At 51.4% G+C, this 24,317-nt stretch overlaps 1 protein-coding gene across 4 annotated transcripts in view; it reads left to right on the top strand.

Annotated features, from left to right (window-relative positions):
* The first annotated feature begins 453 nt into the window (after positions 1-453).
* The window catches only part of AP3B2 (adaptor related protein complex 3 subunit beta 2), a 31,059-nt gene continuing 7,195 nt past the window's right edge, over positions 454-24,317 (top strand). The window contains exons 1-15 of one of the 4 annotated variants that reach the window (XM_065873041.1): positions 454-753; positions 9,197-9,272; positions 9,409-9,483; positions 9,789-9,884; positions 14,337-14,497; positions 14,779-14,845; positions 14,946-15,128; positions 15,236-15,519; positions 15,773-15,827; positions 16,187-16,258; positions 17,698-17,760; positions 18,115-18,247; positions 18,529-18,638; positions 19,279-19,455; positions 22,908-23,094. In XM_065873041.1, the coding sequence (XP_065729113.1) occupies positions 641-753; positions 9,197-9,272; positions 9,409-9,483; positions 9,789-9,884; positions 14,337-14,497; positions 14,779-14,845; positions 14,946-15,128; positions 15,236-15,519; positions 15,773-15,827; positions 16,187-16,258; positions 17,698-17,760; positions 18,115-18,247; positions 18,529-18,638; positions 19,279-19,455; positions 22,908-23,094 (1,852 nt within the window). In that variant the 5' untranslated portion in view covers positions 454-640. Of the gene's footprint in view, positions 754-9,196; positions 9,273-9,408; positions 9,484-9,788; positions 9,885-10,025; positions 10,074-14,336; positions 14,498-14,778; positions 14,846-14,945; positions 15,129-15,235; positions 15,520-15,772; positions 15,828-16,186; positions 16,259-17,697; positions 17,761-18,114; positions 18,248-18,528; positions 18,639-19,278; positions 19,456-22,907; positions 23,095-24,317 lie in introns of those variants that run through there. The other 3 variants (XM_065873040.1, XM_065873042.1, XM_065873043.1) reach the window with 3 other exon arrangements.

Genomic DNA, 24,317 nt, shown 5'->3' with positions numbered 1-24,317 from the left:
ATCTGCATCTACATCTACAGCAGCATGCTGTAGGTTCCTTGGCGCTCTTGGACCAACCTTCTTTAAATTCCAACATCTCCAGGAAACCCTTGTGCACAGCTTTCTCTTACCCCTCCCCCACCCCCGCCCTTTCCTTCCACAGCTTGGGTGAGCATCCGCGCTAGTATCTGGGATGACTGGAGCCCCTAGAGGCCGTTCCACCGAGACCCGGTGGTCTGTGGTAGGTAAAGACGTTCTGCATCCCCAGAAGGCTGTCCCATAATCAGTCCAGCAACCTCCACCCACCCCCAGACCTGGAGCTGCATCAGTCCCTTTAAAGGGCAGGAACCTTCCTTACTGGGGGGTGGAGGGATTTCCGAGGGATTGGGGCGGGGCCAGACCCTGCTACACCTCCCCTCCTGCTCTCTCCTCGGACACGCCCTCCGCTCCGCAGGCGCCGGTACCTTTAAGAATCTTCACGCGAGCATCCCAGATTGATAAATCCGCGCGCTGCCTCCGCCACCGCAGGTTGCGGGCTTTGCGGAGCCCAGGCCGCGCAGCCGACCTCGCCTGTCCGGCCTGCGTTCCCTTCCTCGGTTCCTGCCGCATCCCGGAGGCGCCGCGACCATCCAGCGAAGCCCGCGACCTCCCCTGCCGCCCCATGTCGGCCGCCCCCGCCTACAGCGAAGACAAGGGCGGCTCTGCTGGCCCCGGGGAGCCCGAGTACGGCCACGACCCGGCGAGCGGCGGCATTTTCTCCTCCGACTACAAGCGGTGAGGGAGCCCGCCGAGAGTGTGGCTGTACCCGGGCCGGCCTGGAAACATGCGCTCCGGTACCATGGACAGCGCCCAGGCCAGTCGGCCGCGCCCAGGCCGGGCCCCGGCGGCGCGCACCGGAAGCCTGCCCAGCCCCCTCCCGCCGCGGTCACGGGCCCTCGCGACACCCGTCCCCCACGCCAGCATCCCGCAGTGAGGGGTCGGCCTGCGACCTGGGAAGGGGGTGGGAGGCTGGTGGGGGATGGGCCAGCCGTCTCTTTCTGGGAGGACCAATCCTCCCGCCCTAGGTGTTTCTCCTGTTTAGTAAGTTTGGATTACACGCGTTCTCCGCCTTTTTTCGCGTGTGGCGAATTGACTCCAAAATAACGTGGGGGAGGGGTCAGAACTAGCAAGCTTGAGCCTGGGGCCTGTCCAGGAAGGCCCGTCCTGGCATAGACTCAGAACCTCCCAGGCCTGGCCCCTCCTACAAATCCATTTTCCCTCATTCTGGTCCCCATGTTCTCATCCCCATCTCCCATCTAGCGCTCACACTCCTGCTCCCCACATTGCCCCTATAGTTCAGCCCTACCTTAACTTCCCACTCTTCCCTTCCGCCTTTGGCTCATTCGTTCGTTTATTCGTAAAATTTGAAACAAGCCTTTTTAAGGGCCTACTGTATCGAGTCTCATCCTAGTCACTGTGAATGCAGCCATGAACATGAGACTCCTTGTCCTCAAGTTGCTCTAGAGGGGGACACAAGGAAGAAGCTGTCAGTGACAGTTCAGGGTAGCGGGGGTTGTCAGAGCGGTGAGAGGAGCTGGTCCCTGTGCCCGGAGAGAAGGGACAGGGGAGAGCCAGGGATGTTTCAGGCAGAGGAAAGAGCTTTTAGTAAGGTGTGGACGTGAAGGAGAGCCAGATCACAGGTTTTGTAGGTGCTAATACGGTGAGGGCAGAATCTCTGTGCAAGCCACCCGGAATGACCAGAAAGGAAGGTGGGGAGATGCCAAGGTCGGGGGTGGGGGCGGGAACTGAAGGGTTCTAAGCAGGCAATAGCAGATTTGCATTTTAGAAGGATCCCAGGCTGGATTGTGGAGAAGAGATTGGAGGGGTGCTGGATTCAGCAGGAGACAAGTGAAGGGGGGCTGAAGTTAGGGGGGAGGACATGATGGTGGCCGAGACTATGGGCGAGGCACAGGACTTGAGAGCTATATTAGGTGGTAGAAGCCGCAGATGTGATGATTAACTGGGGGGAAAGGTAAGAGGAAGGGGCTGGGAGAAGATAAGGATAATCTCAGGTTACTAGTTCTTGTAACTGGATAGATGGTGGTGCCATACAGGGTAATTGGAAAAAAAGACATTACAAGCAAATTTGTGGAAAATAATGGCTTTTGACATGCTGAGATTGTAAACTCTGAGGTATAATACATTCAAGTCTAGTAGGTAGCTGGATGTTAGGATTTGGAGTCCAGGAGATTATTATATATATATCCATCAAAGCCACAAAAGGAAGCCAAGAGAACCTAGGGAGCATGTAATATAAAATGAGTTCAGACAGGGCACAGGTAGGAACCCTGAAGACATGGAATTAAGAGTGACCAGAGAGCAGGGGGAAAGTGTTTCAAAGTAACTGAGAAAAAGTAAGCCAAGGGAAGGAGGAAAAATAAAATATAGTTTCAAGAAGGAAGCGATCAGCAGTGTCAATGCCCACTGAGGTCAACTCAAACAAGGAAAGCAATCATGACCATTGGTTAGACAAAGAGCAGGTCAACCCCTTCCTGCTTTACTCCCCACCTTCTGCCCTGGGAGAATAGTTCTGGCAAAGTCAGAAGAGGAGGGGCTAGATTATTTTCCCCCAACATTCTATGATGAACAATTTTAAACATACAGAAAAGTTGAGTGAATAATACAATGAATGTGTGCCCTCCCTCTAGATTCAACCATTGATGACATTCTGCCATTTTGCCTTATCTAACCATCTGTCTATATTTTTGGCTGAGCCATATAATTTGTAGACATCATGGCGCCTCAGCCCTAAATTCTAATCAGCATGGGAAGCCAGATTAAAGTGAATAGAGGAGTGAAGAGGAGCTAAATAAATAAAACACAGTGGATGGGAATTTTGCTTTCAAGAAGTGTGACTGTAAGGGGGAGAGAGGGAAAGAGTTGCCAGAGGAGAACATCAGTTCAAGAAGGTTTGTTTATTTTATTTTTTTTGTTTGTTAATTATTAGGATGGGAGAGCCCAGAGCAAGTTTAACTGCTGATGGGAAGGAGCCAGCCGTGTGGGAGAGGCTGAAAGGAATTGAAGGAGAGAGGGGACGGGAGGCTTGCAGAGCTGGGTGGGAGGATTGGCCTGGCCTCAAGGAGGACCAGCTCTGCCCAGAGGGAGGAGGACAGGAGAGGAGAGAGTAGATGCAGATGCTTGGGAGCTGCGGGAGATTTGATCTAAAGCCTTTATTTTCTGTGAGAAGCCAGTAGTGAAGCTGCAAAGGCAAGGCTGTGGGTGGGAATTTGAGGAGCATCAAGGGGGTTTGAAATAGAGCAAATAAACTAACCACTCCTGGCAGGGTAGGGGCCAAGGGGATAAGAGGGCCAAGGGTGTGAGTAAGAAGCAGATTGGAGGGGTGGACCTGGGGGGCCTAGGCCAAGTATGGAGGAAGGAGAGATAAGAGAGTGCTGATAGGAAGGAAAAAAATCAAGGAAATGGCCTTGGAAAGACAGGTGAGGATCAAGATGGTTAGGGTCAGAGTGAGAAGGGTGTACAAGATTTCTGAGGAAGAGCTGTTCTGAGGAGGCAGAGGTCCAGTTGTGGCATGAGAGTGGAGGAGAGGGATGCCCCACCTCTGTCTGGATCAGCTGTCCTGCCCCCTAGTCCCCTGCCTGGAGATTGGGGGTTGGCCCTGTCCCCAGTCCCTGCCCTCCTCCCCCTCGTGAGTCCTTGTCTCTGAGCAGTGAAGAGGAAACCAGAGCCTCCCTCCCCGCCAGTGTCCAGTTTCTGAGTTTCGGGGCGGGCCGTCTGGTGACAGTGACAGGCATCCCCAGCTCCCTGGTCAGCTCAGTCCCATTTTGGAGCAGGACCTGGTGCCCAATGCAGCGATTCCTGCAGCTCCCAGGGGCCGTGGTGAGGCCAGGGGGCAGAGGGGCTGATGGAGCTGATCAGGAGGCTGCCAGCCCTGTGCTGGCCCCTGAAGGCGGGCCCCCACCCTGGTACCAGGCCCTGCAGCCGGAGGAGCTCCGGTGGCTGCAGGCGCCAGAGGAAGACACGACCCCAGAAACGTCCCTGGAAGGACCTTGCCTAGAGCCTGGCCAAGGCCACAGCCAGAGGCAGCCACTACGGTACAGAGGGGCCCCCAGAGACCCTCACCCAGACAGCCAGGAAGGCAAGGAGTGGGAAGCTGCCACTCTCAGCCAGGACCCATTTAAGTCCCACCTCCTCAGCAGGAGGACTGGGCCGGCATTTAGGGTCTAGGTGGGAAGTGGCGGGGCGGGGGGGCATCAGGGGTACTGTATGGGGGACTGAGAGTTTGAGTTGGGGGAGATAAGCCTAACTCCCTGGAAGCTCTGAGGGGAAGAGGATAGTAAAATATTTGAGGGTGGAGTAAAATATTTGACCTTTTCCTCCCTCCAGGTCCTAGCTAGACTGGGTTCTGGGTGAGGTTTGGAGACAGGATAAAGCGTTTGGCCACCCTCTCCTGTCTAGTGGATTGGAACTTGGGTTGTGAGGGGAGGGAGGAAAGTGGATATCAGGCGAGATGGGTATGTCTGGCCTCAAATGCCATGTTTTACCCACCAGCTGGCTCCAGTGCCCCTCGCCCCAGAGAGTCCCTCAGGCCAGGCCAGGGGTCAGGTCACGGTGAGAGCAGTATAAGGGGATCGGACTACGGGAGATTAATGTTTCATGGCCTTAGAGTGTTGCTGTGTATCTCTCCCTTCTTCTCCCTCTTGGAAACATAAGCTGGTGGGAGTGAAGATGAGGGACCCAGGGTGGTTACACCCTAGGAGGGAGCTGCTGTCTTTCAGGGGTCAGCTGACAATCCTACCTGTGCTATGTCCGCTATGTCCCTCCAGTCCCTCCGCTCCCTCGATTCCCCTTACCTAGGGCCCTAGAGCCTTCAGGAGCCTGAAAGGTGTGTGCTAGGTTGGGTGGTTGGGAGAACTGTGGGTGCCATGGGCCGGTGGCATCTGTCGGGGTGGTGAGGACACCCGGGTGTGAGGAAGCCTGCTTTAGAGAACTCCCAGAGTTAAAGGGGCTGGGCAAACTCTGACAGGTCCCAGTGAAGTCACCCCAGGCTGGCCAGTGAGGACGCCCACGTGATCCCTCAGAAGGAGGTCAGAGGATCATGAGGTTGGAGTATTTGATCTTAAAAGCCTGTATTTATCATCAAGAATCTCAAATGGGAGCCCACAGGCCGTTTTGGCCAATGAGACTGGAGTAACTCAGTCTTGTCTAAAAGGTGTATGTGTATGTGGTGTGTGTGGTGTGTGTGTGTCTGTGGAGGGACGTGTGTGGGGTATGTGTATGTCTGGATCAGGGGGTGGGGGAAGTCGTGGTGGATATGTGTCTGGGCGTCTATAGGGATTTGTAGGTGAGGTGTGTGCGTCCATAGGTGTGTGGGTTTATGTGTTGAGAGTGTGTTTTTGTGGGAAGTGTCTGTATGTGTGGTATATGTGTCTGTGACTGTGTGTATTTCTGTGGGGATTGTGGGCGTGTGTCTGCAGGGTTTTTGTGGGTGTGTGTGTGTTTATGTATCGATTGTATGTGTCTGGGAGTTGTAGGTGTGTCTTTGGGGGTCTGGGTATGTGTATGGGGTACAGGTATGTCTGCGGGAAGATGTGGGAGGGTATCGCTGGTACCAGTGTTTGGTGGGGATATTTGAGTGTGTAGGTGTCTGTGAGGGTGAATTGGCTGTGCGGGGGTATGTATGGAGGTTCCTGGGGGTGCAGTGGTGTGCGTCTATTTGGGAAGGTGGTACCCAGCTCTGTCATTCTTCCCACACCCTCAGTGCTGCCCAGGCCCAGGTGAATGGTCTGTATCTCTGTCTACAGCCATGTGTCCTGAGTTCAACACCCCTAGGAACTGACCACCTGGTTTGTGTTTAGGAGGGTGACAAGGTGGTTGTCTTCTGACCCTGGCTTGGCCATAGGGAGTAGAAAATGTCCTCTGGTTTGGGGGGACATCTTCCTGCATGGAGGAGTTTTGATCTTTTTTTTTTTTTTAAATTGAAGTCTAGTTGATTTACAATGTTGTGTTAGTTTCTGACGTACAGCAAAGTGATTCAGATATATATATATATATACATATATAATTTTCATATTCTTTTCCATTATGGTTTATGACAGGATATTGAATCTAGTTCCCTGTGCTATACTGTAGGACCTTGTTGTCTATTTTATATATAGTAGTTTATATCTGCTAATCCCATACGCCTAATTTATCCCTCCTCCACACCCTTTCCCCTTTGGTAACCATAAATTTGTTTTCTATGTCTGTGAGTCTGTTTCTGATTTGTAAATAAGTTCATTTGCCATATTTTAGATTCCACATATAAGTGATATCATATGGTATTTGTCTTTCTCTGTCTGACTTACTTCACTTAGTATGATAATCTGTAGGTTCATCCATGTTGCTGCAAATGGCATTATTTCATTCTTTTTTATGGCTGGGTAGTATTCCTGAATGGAGGAGTTTTAGATCAACTTGAGTGGGGCAGGACATCTTCTCCTGCCCTCATCTGACAGCTAGCAAGTCCTCTGTGTTCTGTGAAGCACTCACACATTTCTGCAAAATGCAGCCCTGTGACTAGGTGCATGTTATGTCAGGTTCTTTTCTTCCTCTTAGCATTTAGCACTTACTCATTTCTCAGCATCAGCACCAGTCACACTTGCCTCTTTATGACTATTATCATGCTCTTCCCTCTCCTAATATTGCTACCTCCAATTTCTGATTTTTTATTGCTTCTAAATGTTTCACTTCTGTGACTAACTTTGTGCACACTGCTTTTTAACTCCTACCATTGGTGATACCTCTCCCAGCTGGGTTCTCATGCCTGGGTCAAAGCTATGGATTATCTGAGTATCATCTGGGAGATTAGAGAATGTACAGTTCTCCATACACAACTGCTCATCACATTTTGGAATTGCCTGGACAACATATGAGTGCATCAGTGGTCCCACTGCTCTATCAGCTGTGTGCAGACACATTTTTCCATGGGGTTATTCACACTTCTCTGTTCACTTCTTTGACCACCAGCCCCTGGATCTCTGAGTATGGTTGGGCAGGTTGTTCACTGCTCAAGGGCACATGGCCAAGGAATACCAAACAGTGCTCCACTCACTGAATGGGGAGCAGCAGCACAGGGCTGTGTCTACCTGGTGGGGCAAGCGGGTGGCAGAAGGGCTTGCAGCAGCCCTGACAGTGAATACTGAATATAGACCCTAAATTTATATCAGTACTTTATCTATTTTGAATATTAAACTTTTATTCACCATATCCCAAATATTTTCCTTTCTGTTGCTATTAAGGGCTGAATTGTGTCCCCCTCAAATTCATATGTTGAAGTCCTAACTCCCAATACCTCAGAATGTGACTGTGTTTGTAGATAGGGCCTTTAAAGAGATAATTAAGTTAGAATGAGGTCATTAGGGTGGGCCCTAATCAAATATAATTCACCTGTTGTAAGAAGAGGAAATGTGGACACAGAGACCCACAGAGGGAAGACCATGTAAAGATATAGGAAGACAGCCATCTACAAGCCAAGAAAAGAGGCCTCAGAAGAAACCAAGCCGCTGACACCTTTATCTCAGACTTCTAGCCTCCAGAATTGTGAGCAAATAAGTTTAGGTTGTTAAGCCACCCAGTCTGTGTTACTGTTACGGCAGCCCTAGCAAAGAAACACAGTTGCCTTGGTTTTTTTTTCTTTCTTAAATTTAGTTTACATACAAAAGTTAAAAAAAATAAACCTAGTAATAATAATAAAAATTATTATTACTGATAATTTTATGACCTTGAAAATTAAAATTTCCCCCTCTTCCATATATTGAAATATTTTAACTATTAAAGAAATGTGGAATTAATTTTGGTGTGAAATATATGTACAAGTTAAATTCTTTGCTACATAGCAGTTGTCCCGACAGCATTTATTTCAGGGGAGGAAAATTTCTTTCTCCCATTAGTGAGTTATTTGTTCCTAATGTATCAACTTAGATTCATTTGTGAAATTTCCCCCCTATGACTCTTGACTTTCTACTTTTAACCTGGTACCATAGGGCTTTTATCGTTGTCATGTTGTTTTGTGTTTTGAATTCTGGTAGGGGGAGTTGTCTGTCATTGTTCCATTGTTCTCTTGTTCTCCCCCCAAAATTCTCTGGCGTTCTTACCAATTGATTTTTGTTTCTGGATGAATTCTGCAGTCACTTCAGGACGTTTGACAAAAGGCCTCCATTGAAATTTCAATGGCCATGGTATGAAATTTGTATATTGGCTTGGAGACTACCTTTATTTCCCTCCGTCTTGTGCGAGGGGTTATTTATTTAAATTATCATTTACCTCTCCCATTAGGGTTTTATAACTTTCTTGAATGACTGTTGAATGTGACAGGTCTGGCCTTTGTGGTAAGACCACCTCAACAGACTCTGGAGAATCTGGGGCCCGTCCAGTCCTTGGAATCAGCTCACTCTGTGGGGTCAGGGCCTGGGACCACACTCGGGGAGGACAAGGGCATCTTGCTCTTGTTTTGACACCCACCTCCTTTCCACTGGCTCCAGGTCGTTCTCATCTATCCAATTGGCCATTTCCTGGGAAGGGTCCCTACCTTTCCCACCCCAAATCCATCCTGTCACCTCCTGGCTGTATTAGTTTCCCAGGGCTGCTGTAACCACAAACTGGGTGACTTAATAGAAATTTATTATCTCACAGTTCTGGAAGCTAGAAGTCCAAAATCAAGGTGTCAGCAGGGCCTTGCTCCATCTGAAACCTGTAGGGGAATCCTTCCTTGCCCCTTTCTAGCTTCTGATAGTTTGGCAATAGTTGATGTTCACTGACTTGTAGATGGATCATTCCAATACTCTGTCTTCACAAGGCGTTCTCCCTGCATCTCTCTCTTCACAAGGCCATCTTCTTAAAGAACACCAGACATATTGAATTAGGGACCAACCCTACTCCAGTATTACCCCATCCTAATTACAGCTCAAACAATTCTATTTCCAAATAAGGTCACATTCTGGGTACTTGGGGTTAGGACTTCAACATATCTTTTATGAGGGGGGCACAACTCAGCCCATAGCACTGGCTGGCCCACATGCTCCTCCCACCCCTAAGTCCCCTGATGTGTATTTTACCACCTTCCCTTCTGGTCGAGTCCTGCTTTCCCTGCCCAGGTCCCTTCTTTCTACCTGGATCCTACTGATTGATAGCCCCACCCCCACTGCTGTGCCCTCAGCTGACCTCTTGTTTCTCCCACCAGGCATGATGACCTGAAGGAGATGCTGGACACCAACAAGGATTCCCTCAAGCTGGAGGCCATGAAGAGGATTGTGGCGGTGAGGGGGGAAGGAGGGGCCTCCCTTGGGCGAGGGGCCTGGGGATCAAAGAGCAGCTCTCCTCGGCTTCTTGTGGACCTTCTCCTAATGAGAGCCGGCATCCTTCTTCTCCCCCTTCCTTGACCCCACCACCCAGATGATCGCCCGGGGAAAGAATGCCTCAGACCTGTTTCCTGCCGTGGTGAAGAACGTGGCCTGTAAGAACATAGAGGTGAGCGCTACCCGGTGAGGGGTCTCTCATGCCCACCTCCACCAGGTGGGCATAAATAAACTGGAGCTGGTTGGGGGTGAGGAAGGGAACAATCCAGTCCTTGGGGTGGGGGGGGCAATCTGCTCAGAATGTTCCTGGTCCAGGAAAAGACACACCATCTAGATATCCCTGAACTAGATGTGGATCAGAGCAAAGGAGCCAGGGTACACCCAGGGTGCTTTCCCCATGGACCACAGCCAGCTGGGGTGATGACCTCTCACGGGGTGGGGGCGCCAGGCCCTGCTGAGAAGCCCACTCCCCCCCAGGTGAAGAAGCTTGTCTACGTGTACCTGGTGCGCTACGCCGAGGAGCAGCAAGACCTAGCCCTGCTGTCTATCTCCACCTTCCAACGCGGCCTAAAGGTCAGAGGTCTCCGTTTGCCTCCCTGGGGTCTGGGCCTTGTGGGTGCTGTATTGGAGGAGTGAACCCAGGGAGACGTCTGAGCATGGGGGGACAGGCTCTGGAGGCCTTTTCCTACCTGCCTAAAGTTGGGAGAGTCAGAGGAGGCTGTGATGATGGCTGCCTCAAACGTGAACCACTTGAGCCCCTGACATCAGCCCTCACCCCCATTGATGTAAAGGGATTGAGGCCCGCAGCCAGGCAGAAATCTGCCTTCTTAGGACAGGGCTGTGTGCGGGGAGCTGCTGACCTGGATTCCTCACCTCTGGGTGTCGGAGCCTTGGCACTGGCAGGTTCACCTGGTCTGGGTATCTATCTGTGGAGAACAATGGCTTTGGAACCTTTTCACCTGGAACTGGGTAAGGAGGACAAAAGGGTTTATTGAAAACAAATGAGCTCCATGGAGAGGAAAACCACAAAGTTCACCGAGCAGGAGAGCAGCCTCAGATGTGGAGACTGGGTTCCACGGTCAGCACAGAGAACATAAAGATAAGACCATTCCATTTTCAATAAGTTCAATACAGCCAATGATTCCTTGAGAGTTGGGACAAATTGATTATTCTGTTTAGCACCAGAAGAAGTAGTTGACTTGTCTCAGATGCCCCAGTGTATGTGAAATATCCACCTTTAAAGACCTAGATCACATTTGTTGTGGTGAAATGCTCTTTGAGGCAGGCAGAAATTGAAATCACCCAAGGGAAGGGACAGTGGGAAGATTCAAGTCCCTTAGAATTCAGTGGAGAGACTTGCCTGGTGGCGCAGTGGTTAAGAATCCACCTGACAGTGCAGGGGACACGGGTTCGATCCCTAGTCCAGGAGGATCCCACGTGCCGCGGAGCAACTAAGCCTGTGCACCACAACTACTGAGCCCACGTGCCACAACTACTGAAGCCGGCGTGCCTAGAGCCCATGCTCCGCAACAAGAGAAGCCACCGCAATGAGAAGCCCGCGCATCACAAGGAAGAGTAGCCCCCACTCACCGCAACTAGAGAAAGCCGGCGTGCAGCAGTGAAGACCCAACGCAGCCATTAATTAATTAATTAAAAAAATAACGCAGTGGAGGCTGAATCCCCCCACACTATTTAAACTGAATATTCTCGCCTTTCGTTTTGTATATTAAATGCAGGCACGATAGTCTCCACTGGGTGGTTTTCTGGTTAGGATAAGATTTCTTCTGGGTAAAGAAGGCAACATCACTGCTGTTCTATTCTCTCCCCAATCAGACTCTTCAGCTCTGATTACAGCCGTTAACTCCTCTAGTTTTTCCACACGTTTAGTTCAAATTCCTGTGAGAGGGACTCTGAAAGGTCCAGCTCATCTTGTCGTGCTCAGCTGATGCTGTAGGCCGTTGAGCAGACTGAGAGTTGACTGCCAAAACCCGGGGCGCGCGCGCCCCTGGTTCAATCTGCTCTGGCCAGCAGGAGGGGATGACAGAGTCTGCTTCTCTGAGGTGGGGCAGAAAGCATGGGCACTTGCTTATACCATTCTTTCATTCAGCAAACACTTGGGTATTTCTATGCCCAACACTGTGCTAGGTTATTTTTAAAGGTCAAAACCAGGACTTCCCTGGCGGTCCAGTGGTTAAGACTTCGCCGCGCTCCCAGTGTAGGGGGCACAGGTTCGATCCCTGGTTGGGGAAAATCCCACATGCGTGGCATGGCCAAAGAGAAGTCAAAACCATACAATCTATCAGAGTGGCTTGACTCGGGGTTAAATCATTTTATAAGAAACATTCTGGAAATTTTGCAGGGATTTTTACTTTAACCTGAGTTTCTACAGTCTGCCCCTTTTCCCTTTTTGGAAAACCAGAGCTCATTTAGTCCATCTCAGTGCAGTGATTTCTCTAGAACAGTGGTCAGCAAACGTTTCTGTATACTGCCAGGTGATAGTAGTTTAGGCTGTGCAAGCCATCCAGTCTCAACCATGCAACTGCTCGATTTTGCCCTTTTATGAAAACGGCCATAAATGAGTGGGCATGGCTGGGTTTGCATACATTTTAATTTATAAAAAGGGCAGAAGACAGATTTGGCCTGGGGACTGTAGTGTGCCAACCTTTGCTCTAGAACATCTCTGACAGGTCATCTCCCGTGATACAGACCTCACTCCTTCATAAGGCAACTTGCTGCGTCTTAAGACAACTACAACTGTTTTTTGTTTTTATTGAAGTATAGTTGATTTACAATGTTATATTAGTTTTAGGTGTGGATTACAACTTTTTTAAAACCATTATATTGTTTTGAAACCTCCATCACCATAATTTTTAAAAATTTATTTCAGGCTCACAGAAGGCATAAAGAATAATATAATGAATATATACCCAGCATAAGAAATGAAAGATTTATCAAACAGCCAAAGTCCCCTGTGTATCTTCTCCTGCTTATTATTCATATACATGTATTTATTCTTTTATTACTTATTATGCATTCCTAAATAATGTATAATATTGTTTTGTAAGCAGTATCTTATATGTGTTCCTCTAAAACTCTCTTTTTGTTATTACTACTGTTAGCGGGGGCTTTCCTGCACATTAGAACCAGCCTTTTCTGTCAGCCCAGGCTGAGGCTTTGTTTGCTTGGCAGCCCACTAATGTTGGCTCACTTCAGACAAACCTCCAGTTGGCAAGCAGATAATCTAGGTCTCCCTATATCCTGTCTTTATGCAACTGGTTCCTTGAATCTCCTATGAAACCCAACTATATTCCATTTTATAAGTGTAGCACAGGATCCAAGCCAGGGTGATTCTGAATCTTAATTTTGTCCTCCCGATTTTGTGTCTTCCTCCAAGATGCTGATAAGCTATTCAGACCAGGGCAACAGACTATGAATCCCATATATCATGCTTCCAGGATGACACTCATCTGTTAGTAAATCTTCCCCAAGTACCGCATTTTACCAAACTGTGGATCCACCTAACTGCAATCAGCTGGTATTTTCCCATCTTGTTAGGAAGGATTTTAGCAGCAAGAAAATTTCTTAACACCTTTCATGTGCAAAGGGCTGTGGTTATCCAGAGATAAAATAGACATGAATTCTGCTCTTAAAATGCTTACGTATTAAATGAAACAAAAGGCCTACATCAAAAATGGCAATCCAGGAAATGCCATGAGAGACTCCCACAAATGCTTTGCTGAAATCAAGATACATACTGTTAATAGCTACCAGCCTAGTTACCCTAGCAAAACGAAAAAGGGATTTTGGGGGATAACTTCCTGTGAATCCAAATAAAGTGTTAAATAAAAAAGGAAAATAGGTTTTAGCGGTGGATGTGATATGATTTGACTCACAGACTCCTGCTTTTAAAATAGGTGCTTTGAAACCATCTGTTTAAAAATTAATTCCAGAATTTTAACAGGGATTACCATAATTTTCACCTGTAATTTTGTGGCTCTTCTCTTTCTCCATTTTAGAAAATCAGGGTAGCATCTACCCTTTAGTGTCCCAGCACCTCTCCCACTGTCCACCGTCCTCCAAGATTAACGGTAATTTACAGCTGCTGCTGCTCTTGTCATCTCCTGATTACAATACACTGTGTCTAAGGCTCTTCTCAGGTGTCTATAGGATGCAATAAGAGCAAAGAGAAGGGGCTTACACACCTATTCTCTCTCTTTTTTTAAAGCAATCAACAATGGTGTAACACCATTTTTGTTATTTATTTTTGGCTGCCTTGGGTCTTCGTTGCTGTGTGCGGGCTCTCTCTGGTTGCGACAAGCAGGGGCTACTCTTTTGTTGTGGTGCGTGGGCTTATTGCCGTGGCTTCTCTTGTTGCGGAGCACGGGCTCTAGGTGCGCGGGCTTCAGTAGTTGTGGCTCATGGGCTCTAGAGCGTAGGCTCGGTAGTTGTGGTGCACGGGCTCAGTTGCTCCGCGGCATGTGGGATCTTCCCGGACCAGGGCTCGAACCCGTGTCCCCTGCATTGGCAGGCGGATTCTTAACCACAGCGCCACCAGGGAAACCCCACACCTATTCTCTTTTAAACACTGTGGAGGAAGAGGAAGAAGGGCAGGTTTGAGAGGTTGCTGGGAGAGAGGAATGTAAGGATGAACTCTCGGAAAGGGAGACCAGGTTGCATTTGCTGGCGGTCCCCTCCAGCATAAATACAAAGACACCCTCCCCCTCCACACACTCCCCTAAGGAACAAGAACTTTAGGTGTTCTGAAAGTTTGCCACTCTTCCTGAGAGTGAAGCAGCCAATGCCACATACGTTCAGGTGTCAGATTTCTGCAGCAGGGCCGAGAGTCGGTGCCTTCAGGCAGCTCCCCCCCCAGGTACCCAGCACTAGCACATCATCCAGGCCCCAGAGAGGAGGCAGGGAAGCAAGAGCTGGTGGTGACTAGGGACAGTGAGTTCCACAGGCGTGGCCTCTGCCCTCAGGCCACCTGCTGCCCTCTCATGGCTCTGCCTCCACCTCTGCTCTTAGGACCCCAACCAGCTGATTCGTGCCAGCGCCCTCCGCGTCCTGTCTAGCATCCGTGTGCCCATCATCGTGCCCATCATGATGCTAGCCATCAAGGAAGCTGCCTCGGATATGTCGCCCTATGTGCGGAAGACAGCTGCCCACGCCATCCCCAAGCTCTACAGGTATACCCCATGCCCCCGCCCCCCCACCCCCACCCCTGGCCTCTCCCAAGTCTTGCAGGCTGCTTTTGGTTTTGCTTCTGTTTTTTTTATTTTGTTTTGTTTTTCTCTTCAGATGGTTTAAGGCAGTTTGGGGAACTGACAGAGATGGAGGACATTGAAGGCAGTGGCTCATACCTCTTTATGAATAGGGTTGGGGTGAGGGAGGTGAGCACAGCTTGGGCGGATATTGGGAAGGCTGGAGACGGGGGAGGGGCAATCCCGCTCAACATTTTCTCTCTCAGTTTGGATTCTGACCAGAAGGACCAGCTGATAGAGGTCATTGAGAAGCTTCTGGCGGACAAGACCACGGTGCGTATGTGGACACACAGGGACAGGTGGTGAAAAGGAGCCAGGAAGAGGCCCCTCTGTCCTTCCTGTTCATGTGCTCTTGCCTCTGTCGGTTCCCCAGCTGGTGGCGGGCAGCGTGGTGATGGCCTTCGAGGAGGTGTGCCCAGAGCGCATCGACCTGATCCACAAGAACTACCGGAAACTCTGTAACCTGCTCATCGACGTGGAGGAGTGGGGCCAGGTGGTCATCATCAGCATGCTCACCCGCTACGCCCGCACGCAGTTCCTGAGCCCCACCCAGAACGTGAGTGGCCCAGACCCCCAGGCGGGACCCCAACCCTCGCCCTAGCAGAGTGGGTAGGCGGGTCTCCGGGAGGAGGTGACCACTGTCCCGCCTGTCTCCCCCTCCAGGAGTCTCTGCTGGAGGAGAACCCCGAGAAAGCCTTCTACGGCTCCGAGGAGGACGAGGCCAAGGGCCCGGGGTCGGAGGCGGCGGCCTCCACGGCGGTGCCGGCCCGAAAGCCCTACGTCATGGACCCCGACCACCGGCTGCTGCTGCGCAACACAAAGCCTCTCCTGCAGAGCCGCAGCGCCGCCGTGGTCATGGCGGTGGCGCAGCTCTACTTCCACCTGGCGCCCAAGGCGGAGGTGGGCGTCATCGCCAAGGCTCTCGTGCGCCTGCTGCGCAGCCACAGGTGCGCGCCCGCCCCGCCCACGCCCGGGGGCCGGCTCGCCCTGCTTCCCCCCCCCCCCGCCCCCCGACCCAGAGCGCCTGACACCCTCTGCCCCAGCCCACCTATTCCCCGCCCAGACCCCAGTCCTGCCCTCCCCGCGCTGGTGCCCTCCCCACACCGCTCCTCTCCTCCCTCCTATTCTGCCCACCTCCCTTCTCCCGACCTGCTGCCCCAGCCGAGGGGCCCAGGTACCTCTGACCCCTCCTCTCCACAGCGAGGTGCAGTACGTGGTGCTCCAGAACGTGGCCACCATGTCCATCAAGCGCCGGGTGAGCAAGTGACCAAGGCCTGCCCTCGCGGTCCGAGGAGTGTCTCCTGCGGGGCTAGGGGTACTGGGGAAAGGCAGGATGGGGGGAATGCCCTGGCTGTGCAGAGTGTGGGAAGGAGAGACCCCAAATGCAGGTGGAGAAGCAGGGCCTGGATCCCGAGGGCCGCTGAGGGAGGAAAGCCTGATGAAGAAAGACCGGGTTAGATCTGAGAAGGAGGGAAGAATCCAGGGCTAGAGGACAGTGAGGGACAGGAAAGTTGCTGGGTCCTGGGTCAGGAGAGGAGGAGGAGGGGGCGCTCTGGAGGAGAAGCAGGTCTCAGGCTGAGGTGGAGCTCCCTGGGGCTGCCTCTCTCGTGCCAGGGTATGTTTGAGCCGTACCTGAAGAGCTTCTACATCAGGTCCACCGACCCCACCCAGATCAAGATCCTGAAGGTGAGTGATGGACAGACGTGCCTGTGGACTTTCTGTCCCCCACCCCCATGACCCACTTGAATATCCACAGTGGCCACCTTGGTGCCTGCCTGTTTCAGGGGCTGGGCCCACCGTTGCTCCAGCCAGAAGTGTTTGCTCAGGAAGCCAGGCTAATGACAGTGGGGAGACAGGGTGAACGGAGCTGCCCTTTGCCCAGTACCTGTTATACACCTGCCACTTTTCACATATGAAGTAATTCGATTTTCATGATCACCTCAGGAAGTGTACATTATCTCTATTTTATAAAAATGTAGACTTAGGGAGATGAGGTAACTACCGAAGGTCAGGTCTGCTACTCCCAATTCATACTTTCCGTTGGGACTTCCTTGGTGGTCCAGTGGTTAAGACTCCGCGCTTCCAATGCAGGGGGCTAGGGTTCAATCTCTGGTCGGGGGACTAAGATCCCACATGCTGTGTGGTGCAGGCAAAAAAAAAAAAAAAAAAAGAATTCATACTTTCCCTGCTGCAGTCTCTGTCTTCTACCCACAGTGTAATTACCCTCACACACCTACGCCCTCAGGCTGTCGTGCAGACATACCACCACAGAAAAGGTGGCAGGAGCCCATACCCACGTTCCATCCCTGCTCTGCTTCATTACTGAGTAACTTCCTTCAGCAGCAGTTAATCCTCCTAACCCTTCTGAGCACCTATTGTGCATCTCACGGCTAGATCTAGGGGTATCTAGGGGTACAACAGAGAACAAACCAATCAGGCACCCTGCCCTTGTAGAGCTTACAAAATCTCGCTGGGGTGAGGAGGAGACATTGGGCAGCTAATCACACAGCACAGGTAAAAATCCATTTGCGAAATAGGATGTAAAAGGAAAGTGCAGAGAGCTGTATGAGCATAAATAGGTGGACCTGATCTAGTCTGGCGTCAGGGAAGTTTTCCTTCAGGAGGGGAGGCTTGAGCTGAGGACTGAGACATGAACATGAATTCTCTAGGTAAATGCAGGGACAAGAATGGGAAGAGGTGCTCCACACAGAGGAAACAGCATATGTAAAGGCCAACAGGAGGGTTGTGATTAAAGGCCTGTGTGACTGGGGCATAGAGGGTAAGGGGGAGAATGGTGGGAGATCAAGGACTTATAGACCATGGAAAGGATGTTGGTCTTTATCCTAAAAGCAACTGGAGGCTTTAACTTTTCCTTGAAGGTAGAGAGGTGACGTGATCGTACTACAAGCATACTCTGTCAGGGAGTCCATTTAAGAAGCAAACTGGTCCTCCTGCATTTTGGATAAGTTTCATGATCTGTCAGTTCTCTCCTCAATCTAAGGATGATGCAGGGCTGTCCTGCCTGAGGCATGTTTTCTGGTTGGTGAAGTGTGTGTTTGGAGTGAAGGTTTATGAAAGCACAGAAAGCCCACTGGCCACCCTGTCCATTTTCTGACTCCCTGCAGCTGGAAGTGTTGACAAACCTCGCCAATGAGACCAACATCCCTACTGTCCTACGGGAATTCCAGGTACGGGCCAGGGGCCAGCTTACAGTCAGAGAGGCCCATGAGAGTTGTCCTGCAGCTCCTTGTGCTTAGTGAGAATCGGCCTGGTGGGGCAAACCTTCTCTTAAAAGCCCAAAGTGGAGAAACTGTTGTTTTACGTCCCCTCCCAATGCCTTCTACTGGCTTTGGGTTAGGGAATCACTGGGTGACGGGTGAGGCTGTCATTCCTTTTCCCAGAGTTTAGTCTCTGACATGATGAGTCATTGAATGAGGGGTAACAGCTTTCTGGAAGGCCACCCTCAAGCCTGCAGAGTCACTGCCGAGTCAAGTCTGAGGGATCATTGCCTTCCGGGGGTCACCCTGTTGTGGTGTCCGCAGACCTACATTCGCAGCATGGACAAGGACTTTGTGGCAGCCACGATCCAGGCCATTGGGCGCTGTGCAACTAACATAGGCCGAGTCCGTGACACCTGTCTCAACGGCCTGGTGCAGCTGCTGTCCAACCGTGATGGTCAGTGTTTGCCTGTCTGCATGTCCAACTTTGATGACTAGTGGGTGCTGCCTGCATGTCTGACTCTGATGGCCAGTGGGTATCCACCTGTCTGTCCAGGAACAATGTGTGTTCATCTGTCTGTCTGCCTCAGTTAGTATCCAAGTGCTCCCACGTCTCTGAGGGTCACTGGAGAAGTACGGGGAGTTGAAGAACACAGCCAGGGGGCTGGGGGCATTGCAGGTGTGCCTGTTCATTGTGTGTGGTCATCTGACTGTCCTGGCTCATCTCCTGTCCTGCAGAGCTTGTGGTCGCAGAGTCAGTGGTCGTCATCAAGAAGCTGCTGCAGATGCAGCCAGCACAGCACGGAGAGATCATCAAACACTTGGCAAAGCTCACGGACAACATCCAGGTCAGGGAGTGACCCCGTTTCCTTTCTCAACCCAGTGTCCTCCTCGTGATTTTAAGACCCTATAATTAAACACTAGCCTTAATAAAAAATCAACTTCCAAACCTTCCCTACTGGCTCGAAAGGTCTTAAGGTGGGAGGAGGGGAAAGATGAGACCATGTGACCCTGGTTCGCCTTCCCTTTGGGGATCCCTTGCTGAGCTTCAGCCTGTACCACCACTCAGCTTTTCTCTAAAGTTCTGGCCGAGGGTGGCCAGTTGACTAGTCCTGTGTTTTTGTGTCACACTGCCAAGTTGAAACATTCAAGCAAAGGCATTCCTGAAGATTCAGGGAGAATAACAAGGCAGTAAAGCATTGAGGGTACAATGGATCCAGAGAATCAGTCTTTTATACTAAACTGTGACTGAATTTGGGGCTTGAAGTCTCTGCCCATGCTAATGAAACCCTAGGGAAGAGGGGAGATGCTGCCCAGAAACTACCCAACCTTTAATCTCTCTCCCATCACCTCCCACTCCTATTTCCAGAGAAGCCCACGATACAACAGGCCAGCACAGATGGGAGGAGTGCCAATTCCTTGGCAGACCAGGTGCCCACCCACATTCCCACGTTTGCCCCAGACCTGACTCCTCTCCCACACCCACAGGTGCCCATGGCCCGAGCCAGCATCCTGTGGCTCATTGGCGAGTACTGTGAGCACGTCCCCAGGATCGCACCCGACGTCCTGAGAAAAATGGCTAAGTCCTTCACAGCCGAGGAGGACATCGTCAAGCTGCAGGTCATCAACCTGGCAGCCAAGCTCTACCTGACCAACTCTAAGCAGGTACAGATTGAGAGATGCCTCCTAAAACACTCTGGGCCCCAGAAACAGCCCAGGCAGTATTCTGTGGGCCCTCACCAGGTAGGCATGAACTTTAGCACCTCTTTCTTTTTTTGGTCACTTTTTTTTTTTTTTTCGTATTTTATTTTATTTCTATTAATTTTTATTGCAGTATAGTTGATTTACAATGCTGTGTTAGGTTCTTCTGTACAGCAAAGTGATTCAGTTATATATATATCAGCACCTCTTTCTGAAGAGGGAGTTCAGGACAGGTGTCTGGTCTGCCCAGGTGACCAGTGTTCCCCCAGTGTCCACAGCTACTCCAGGGCCCCAAGGGCCTAGTAGGGATGGTGACCACTGTTGAAGAGGCTGTTCTATGGGACTGTGACTTCCAGTCTGGCAGTGGGTGTGTCCCTACCTGCTGCCTTTGGAACACTGGGGCCAGGGGGAGGGCCCAGCAGTGATAGGCACTGATGGGAGAATATGCGTCCCAGGAGATGTGGTCTCTGCTTCCTCCCAAAGCTTGGTGATGCTTTGCCAGTCTATGCCGGGGATGAGAGGGCAAGTCTCTGCTCAGGCTTGGGTGGTATTGGCAGCCATTGTCATTACTAAGGTGAAAGGTTATGAGGGGCACCATAGCAAAGGACATGGCTCAACTGAGCTGGAATATCAGGATATTAAAAACCTCTTGAGTGTCTAGCAGCCTCTGAGATGGTCCCAGGAGATTCTGCTAAAAACAAAGTGTAATGTTCAGAGCTTCTCAAGGTACTGACGACACCAAGCACCCTGACAGTTCCCACACTCAGTTAAGTGAGGCAGGGGTTGGCAAACTAACGCCCATGGACCAAGTCTGGCCTGCTGCCTGTTGTTGTAGATAAAATTTTATTGGGACGCAGCCACGTTCATTCATTTGTTTATTGTCCGTGGATGTTGTCGCTGCGATAGAGTCCATATGGCCTGCAAAGCCTGAAATAGTTACTCGCACCCTTTATAGATAGAGCTTGCCAACCCTTGGAGCAAAGCATCTGGGCCATACCCTGTAGATTGTGACATCCCTGCTGGCCTGAAGGTGGCCTCTTTCCCATCCCATGGAATCTTTGGATGATGGCACTTGTACGTCTTCTGTGGCTCCTTTTTTTTTTTTTTTGCGGTACACGGGCCTCTCACTGTTGTGGCCTCTCCCTTTGCGGAGCACAGGCTCCGGACGCGCAGCCTCAGCGGCCATGGCTCATGGGCCCAGCTGCTCCGCGGCATGTGGGATCCTCCCGGACCAGGGCACAAACCCGCGTCCCCTGCATCAGCAGGTGGACTCTCAACCACTGCACCACCAGGGAAGCCCATTCTGTGGCTCCTTTGATCCACGGTGGCTAGAGAGGGCCCCAGGGACGCAAGCTGGGGAGGCAGGGCCGTCACATGCTGGGACTCTTGTCAGGAGCTGGAAAGGACAGCAGTTGTGTAGAAGCAATGAGGGGCTGGATCTGTGGGTGTCAGTATTGTGGGAGAAGCAGATTGGAGACAGAGAAGTTAGAGGGAACACCACTGGAAGCCTTCAAACAAATATTTGTGTGCCTCCTTTATTCAAGTGGGAGGAAGGAGCAGGTTGGAGGAACATTAGAATAGATGAAGCAGCCTGGGTGGGTAGCGCCCCGGTAGAGGGGGCGTCTGAAAGGCTCAGGACTGAGCCAGAGTGGTGCTGTTGGCATGTTTTCATTAGCCTGGGTGTGCTCACGTGGCATTTCCCCAAGTTGTCACTGTTAGCTACATGCACATTTATTCATGAATTTATTTAACACGCATTTCCTGAGTACCCACTATGCCTGGCACTGAGCTATGTCCTGGGGTGATGACAATGAGCAAGACATGTTTACTGGCCTGCAAGTGCTCATAGCCAAGTAGAGGAAACAGCACAAAATGCAGAGCAATACGGGCTGGAGTCAGGGCTGGCACAGAGAGCTGTGGGTGTATATATAGCTGAACGCCTCTCCTAGGCAGGACACAGGGGTCCCAGCCCCCATCAGGCCACCCAGAGTAGGCTGTTCAGGCAAATGGAACCTCCAGGCACCCTTTACCCTAAGGCCAGTCCTTCCAGGCATAGGCCCCTTAGAATGGTTCTTTGACTCGATAACGAGAGCTTTCCTCCTTCCTACCCTCCCTATCTTTCTCTCTTCTTTCTTCTCAGCCTGTTCTGGGAGTGGTGGAGGAAGGGGAATTCTTGGCACACTAGGAGAGAGGTGGTCTGGATGTGTCCATGTCCGTCCTGGCAAAACAGCAATGATACTTCCCCCATCCCAGTACCAAGGGTGACATTCTGGACCTGCCACAAGGCCACAACAATCCCAGCCATCCCTCCCACCTGCTGAGCCATCCATTGCATGCCAGATTCCGGCCCAGGCTGAGGCCAAGGAGATGAGGGTCCAGGCCTGGATGCAGCACTGACTGGCTCCTTAACCTGGGGAAAAGTCACTTAATGACTCTGATTCTCCCCTGTAAATGGGCGCAGTAGCGCCCACCTCTCAGAAGGGTTATGGAGATGACATGAGGTAGTGAAGCACCTAGCACAGTATTTGACACTAGAAGACACTCCATAAATGGTGGCTACCACTGTCATTTTGTGACAGGTTAGACTAGGTCAGGATCAGGGCAGAAACTGAGATTTGTGGTCCTGGGATATGGCTACCTTGACTGCAGGCTGTGAACCCCATATGACGTCAGCAAACCCATAGGCCGCTGCAGTTTGCTCTGATCTCGTTAGGACCTTCCAGGGAGGATCATGGCCTCTGAGACCCCTGGGCTGCTCAGAATCTACTCAGAATATACTATGTGGGTCAATGGGGTGTGAGGGCAGCCCCTGCCAGGGGGATTCCTATGTGTTCCCCCTTTCTCTTTTTGTCACCTAGTTCCCCCCAGGTGATGGAGCCTAGAAAATGTGAGGTCTAGCAGAATGTTCCAGACCTTCACTCACTCTGGCACCTCAGGGTGGAAAGATTGGCCCAGCCTGGACTAGGTGGTGTAGGAGCGGGCTTAGGGCAGTGGGGACCACAAACCTGAGGAAGAATGGCACCCAGGGCCAAGAGGGAGGTTTCCAAAAGGGCAGGCTCTGTTGCTGGCCAAGTCAGTTGTCAGAGTTGGCGTTGGGAGTCAGGGCTGGGGAGGTGGGAGAAAATGCAGGGTCTGGCACAATGGCAGGTTGGGAGGGAAAGTCAGGTGGAGGCAGCAGTGCTTGGAGCTGTTGGCCAAAAGAATCTGGTTCATGGACTTCCCTGGCGGTCCAGTCGTTAAGACTCCACACTTCCACTGCAGGGGACACAGGTTCGATCCCTGGTCGGGGAACCAAGATCCCACAAGCCACAGGCATGGCACAAAAAAAAAAAAAAAAAAAAAAAAAGAATCTGGTTCAGAGACCTCCTGTGTCCCCACCCTCTGTGATGGCTACTGACCCACTTCTTGTCCCCCAGACCAAGCTGCTGACCCAGTATGTGCTGAGTCTGGCCAAGTATGACCAGAATTACGATATCCGAGACCGAGCACGCTTCACCCGGCAGCTCATCGTCCCTTCGGAGCAGGGTGGGGCCCTCAGCCGTCATGCCAAGAAGCTCTTCCTGGCACCCAAACCAGCTCCAGTCTTGGAGTCATCCTTCAAAGGTGGGAGCTGACATCCAGAGTAACCTTCCTGGGGGAGGGGGAGAATTGGCCAGCAACCCGGTCCCAGCCCTTCCCCCTGAGGTCTCAGTCTCAGCCAGGTACCAGCCTTCGGTGGGCAGGACTTCTGGAGAAATGCCAGTCCTGTGACCCTGGCCTAACCCTGTGCCCATCCTGCAGCATCCAGGGCTTGCTCTTTCACCCACTCACAACCACCACCACCGTCAACTCACCTGAGTCTCTGCCCTCCCAGGCAGGATGGGCGTCTGGTTTCTCTCCTCTCGGGCTCTCCTTTCCATCCTACTCCCTGAGCAGGCACTATATGTATCAAGATTTTACCTACCAAGGGCCCAGGGAGGCAGGAAGTAGAAATCCATACAAAGGAGAGCTGTAGGGACTTCCCTGGTGGTCCAGTGGTTAAGACTTTGCCTTCCAATGCAGGGGGTGCAGGTTCGATCCCTGGTTGGAGAGCTAAGGTCCCACATGGCCTCGTGGCCAAAAAACCAAAACATAAAACAGAAGCAATGTCGTAACAAATTCAATAAAGACTTTAAAAATGGTCCACGTCAAAAAAATCTTAAAAAAGCAAAAACAAAGGAGAGGTGTATGTTTGTAAGTGTCCTGAGAAGGCGGCTGCCAGCACTCACTGGGCTGTCACTGGAGGTCGGCCCAAATCCCCAGCTCCAGGCCCTCTGCCTTGCCTCTTCTTTCGGTCTGGTCTCCCGTGACAAGGGCTCTGAGAGATGTGGGAAGGGGAGGGTCCCCCAGCTGACTCTCTGGACCCAGGAACCTACTCAGGAGGGGAACTTCCTTCACAAAGCTCGGTTCTTCTGCGTATCTTTTTGTTCTTCTTTATCTTTCCCTGGACCACAGGAGCAAGGAGATTCTGAGGGATGGGGCAGATGTGCAAACCTCCCAGGAAGAAGGGGAACGGTCCCTTTCTCCTCCCTAACACCATCCCCACTTACAAGTCTCTGGGTTGCCCTCCTCTGGCTCTGACTCCCTCCTGCTCCCATTTGGACTCAGCCTGGCCAGCCTCTTACTCATAGTTGCTACCCTCGCCCCAAGCAGGCCTCTTTCCTGAGCCCGGCTGTGCAGCAGCACCACCCCCGTTGCCCTGGGAGAGAAGCCACACCCGCATCTCTGCTTCCCCAACAGGCACCAGGGCAGACAGGCAGCAGTAGCTCTGGGCCCAGAAGCCCCTCCTGCCCTCCTCTGTGGTCCCA

The sequence above is a fragment of the Phocoena phocoena genome, chromosome 2 (assembly GCF_963924675.1).
Source record: "Phocoena phocoena chromosome 2, mPhoPho1.1, whole genome shotgun sequence".
NCBI lineage: Eukaryota > Metazoa > Chordata > Mammalia > Artiodactyla > Phocoenidae > Phocoena > Phocoena phocoena.
This window is presented reverse-complemented; position numbering and strand designations above follow the sequence as displayed.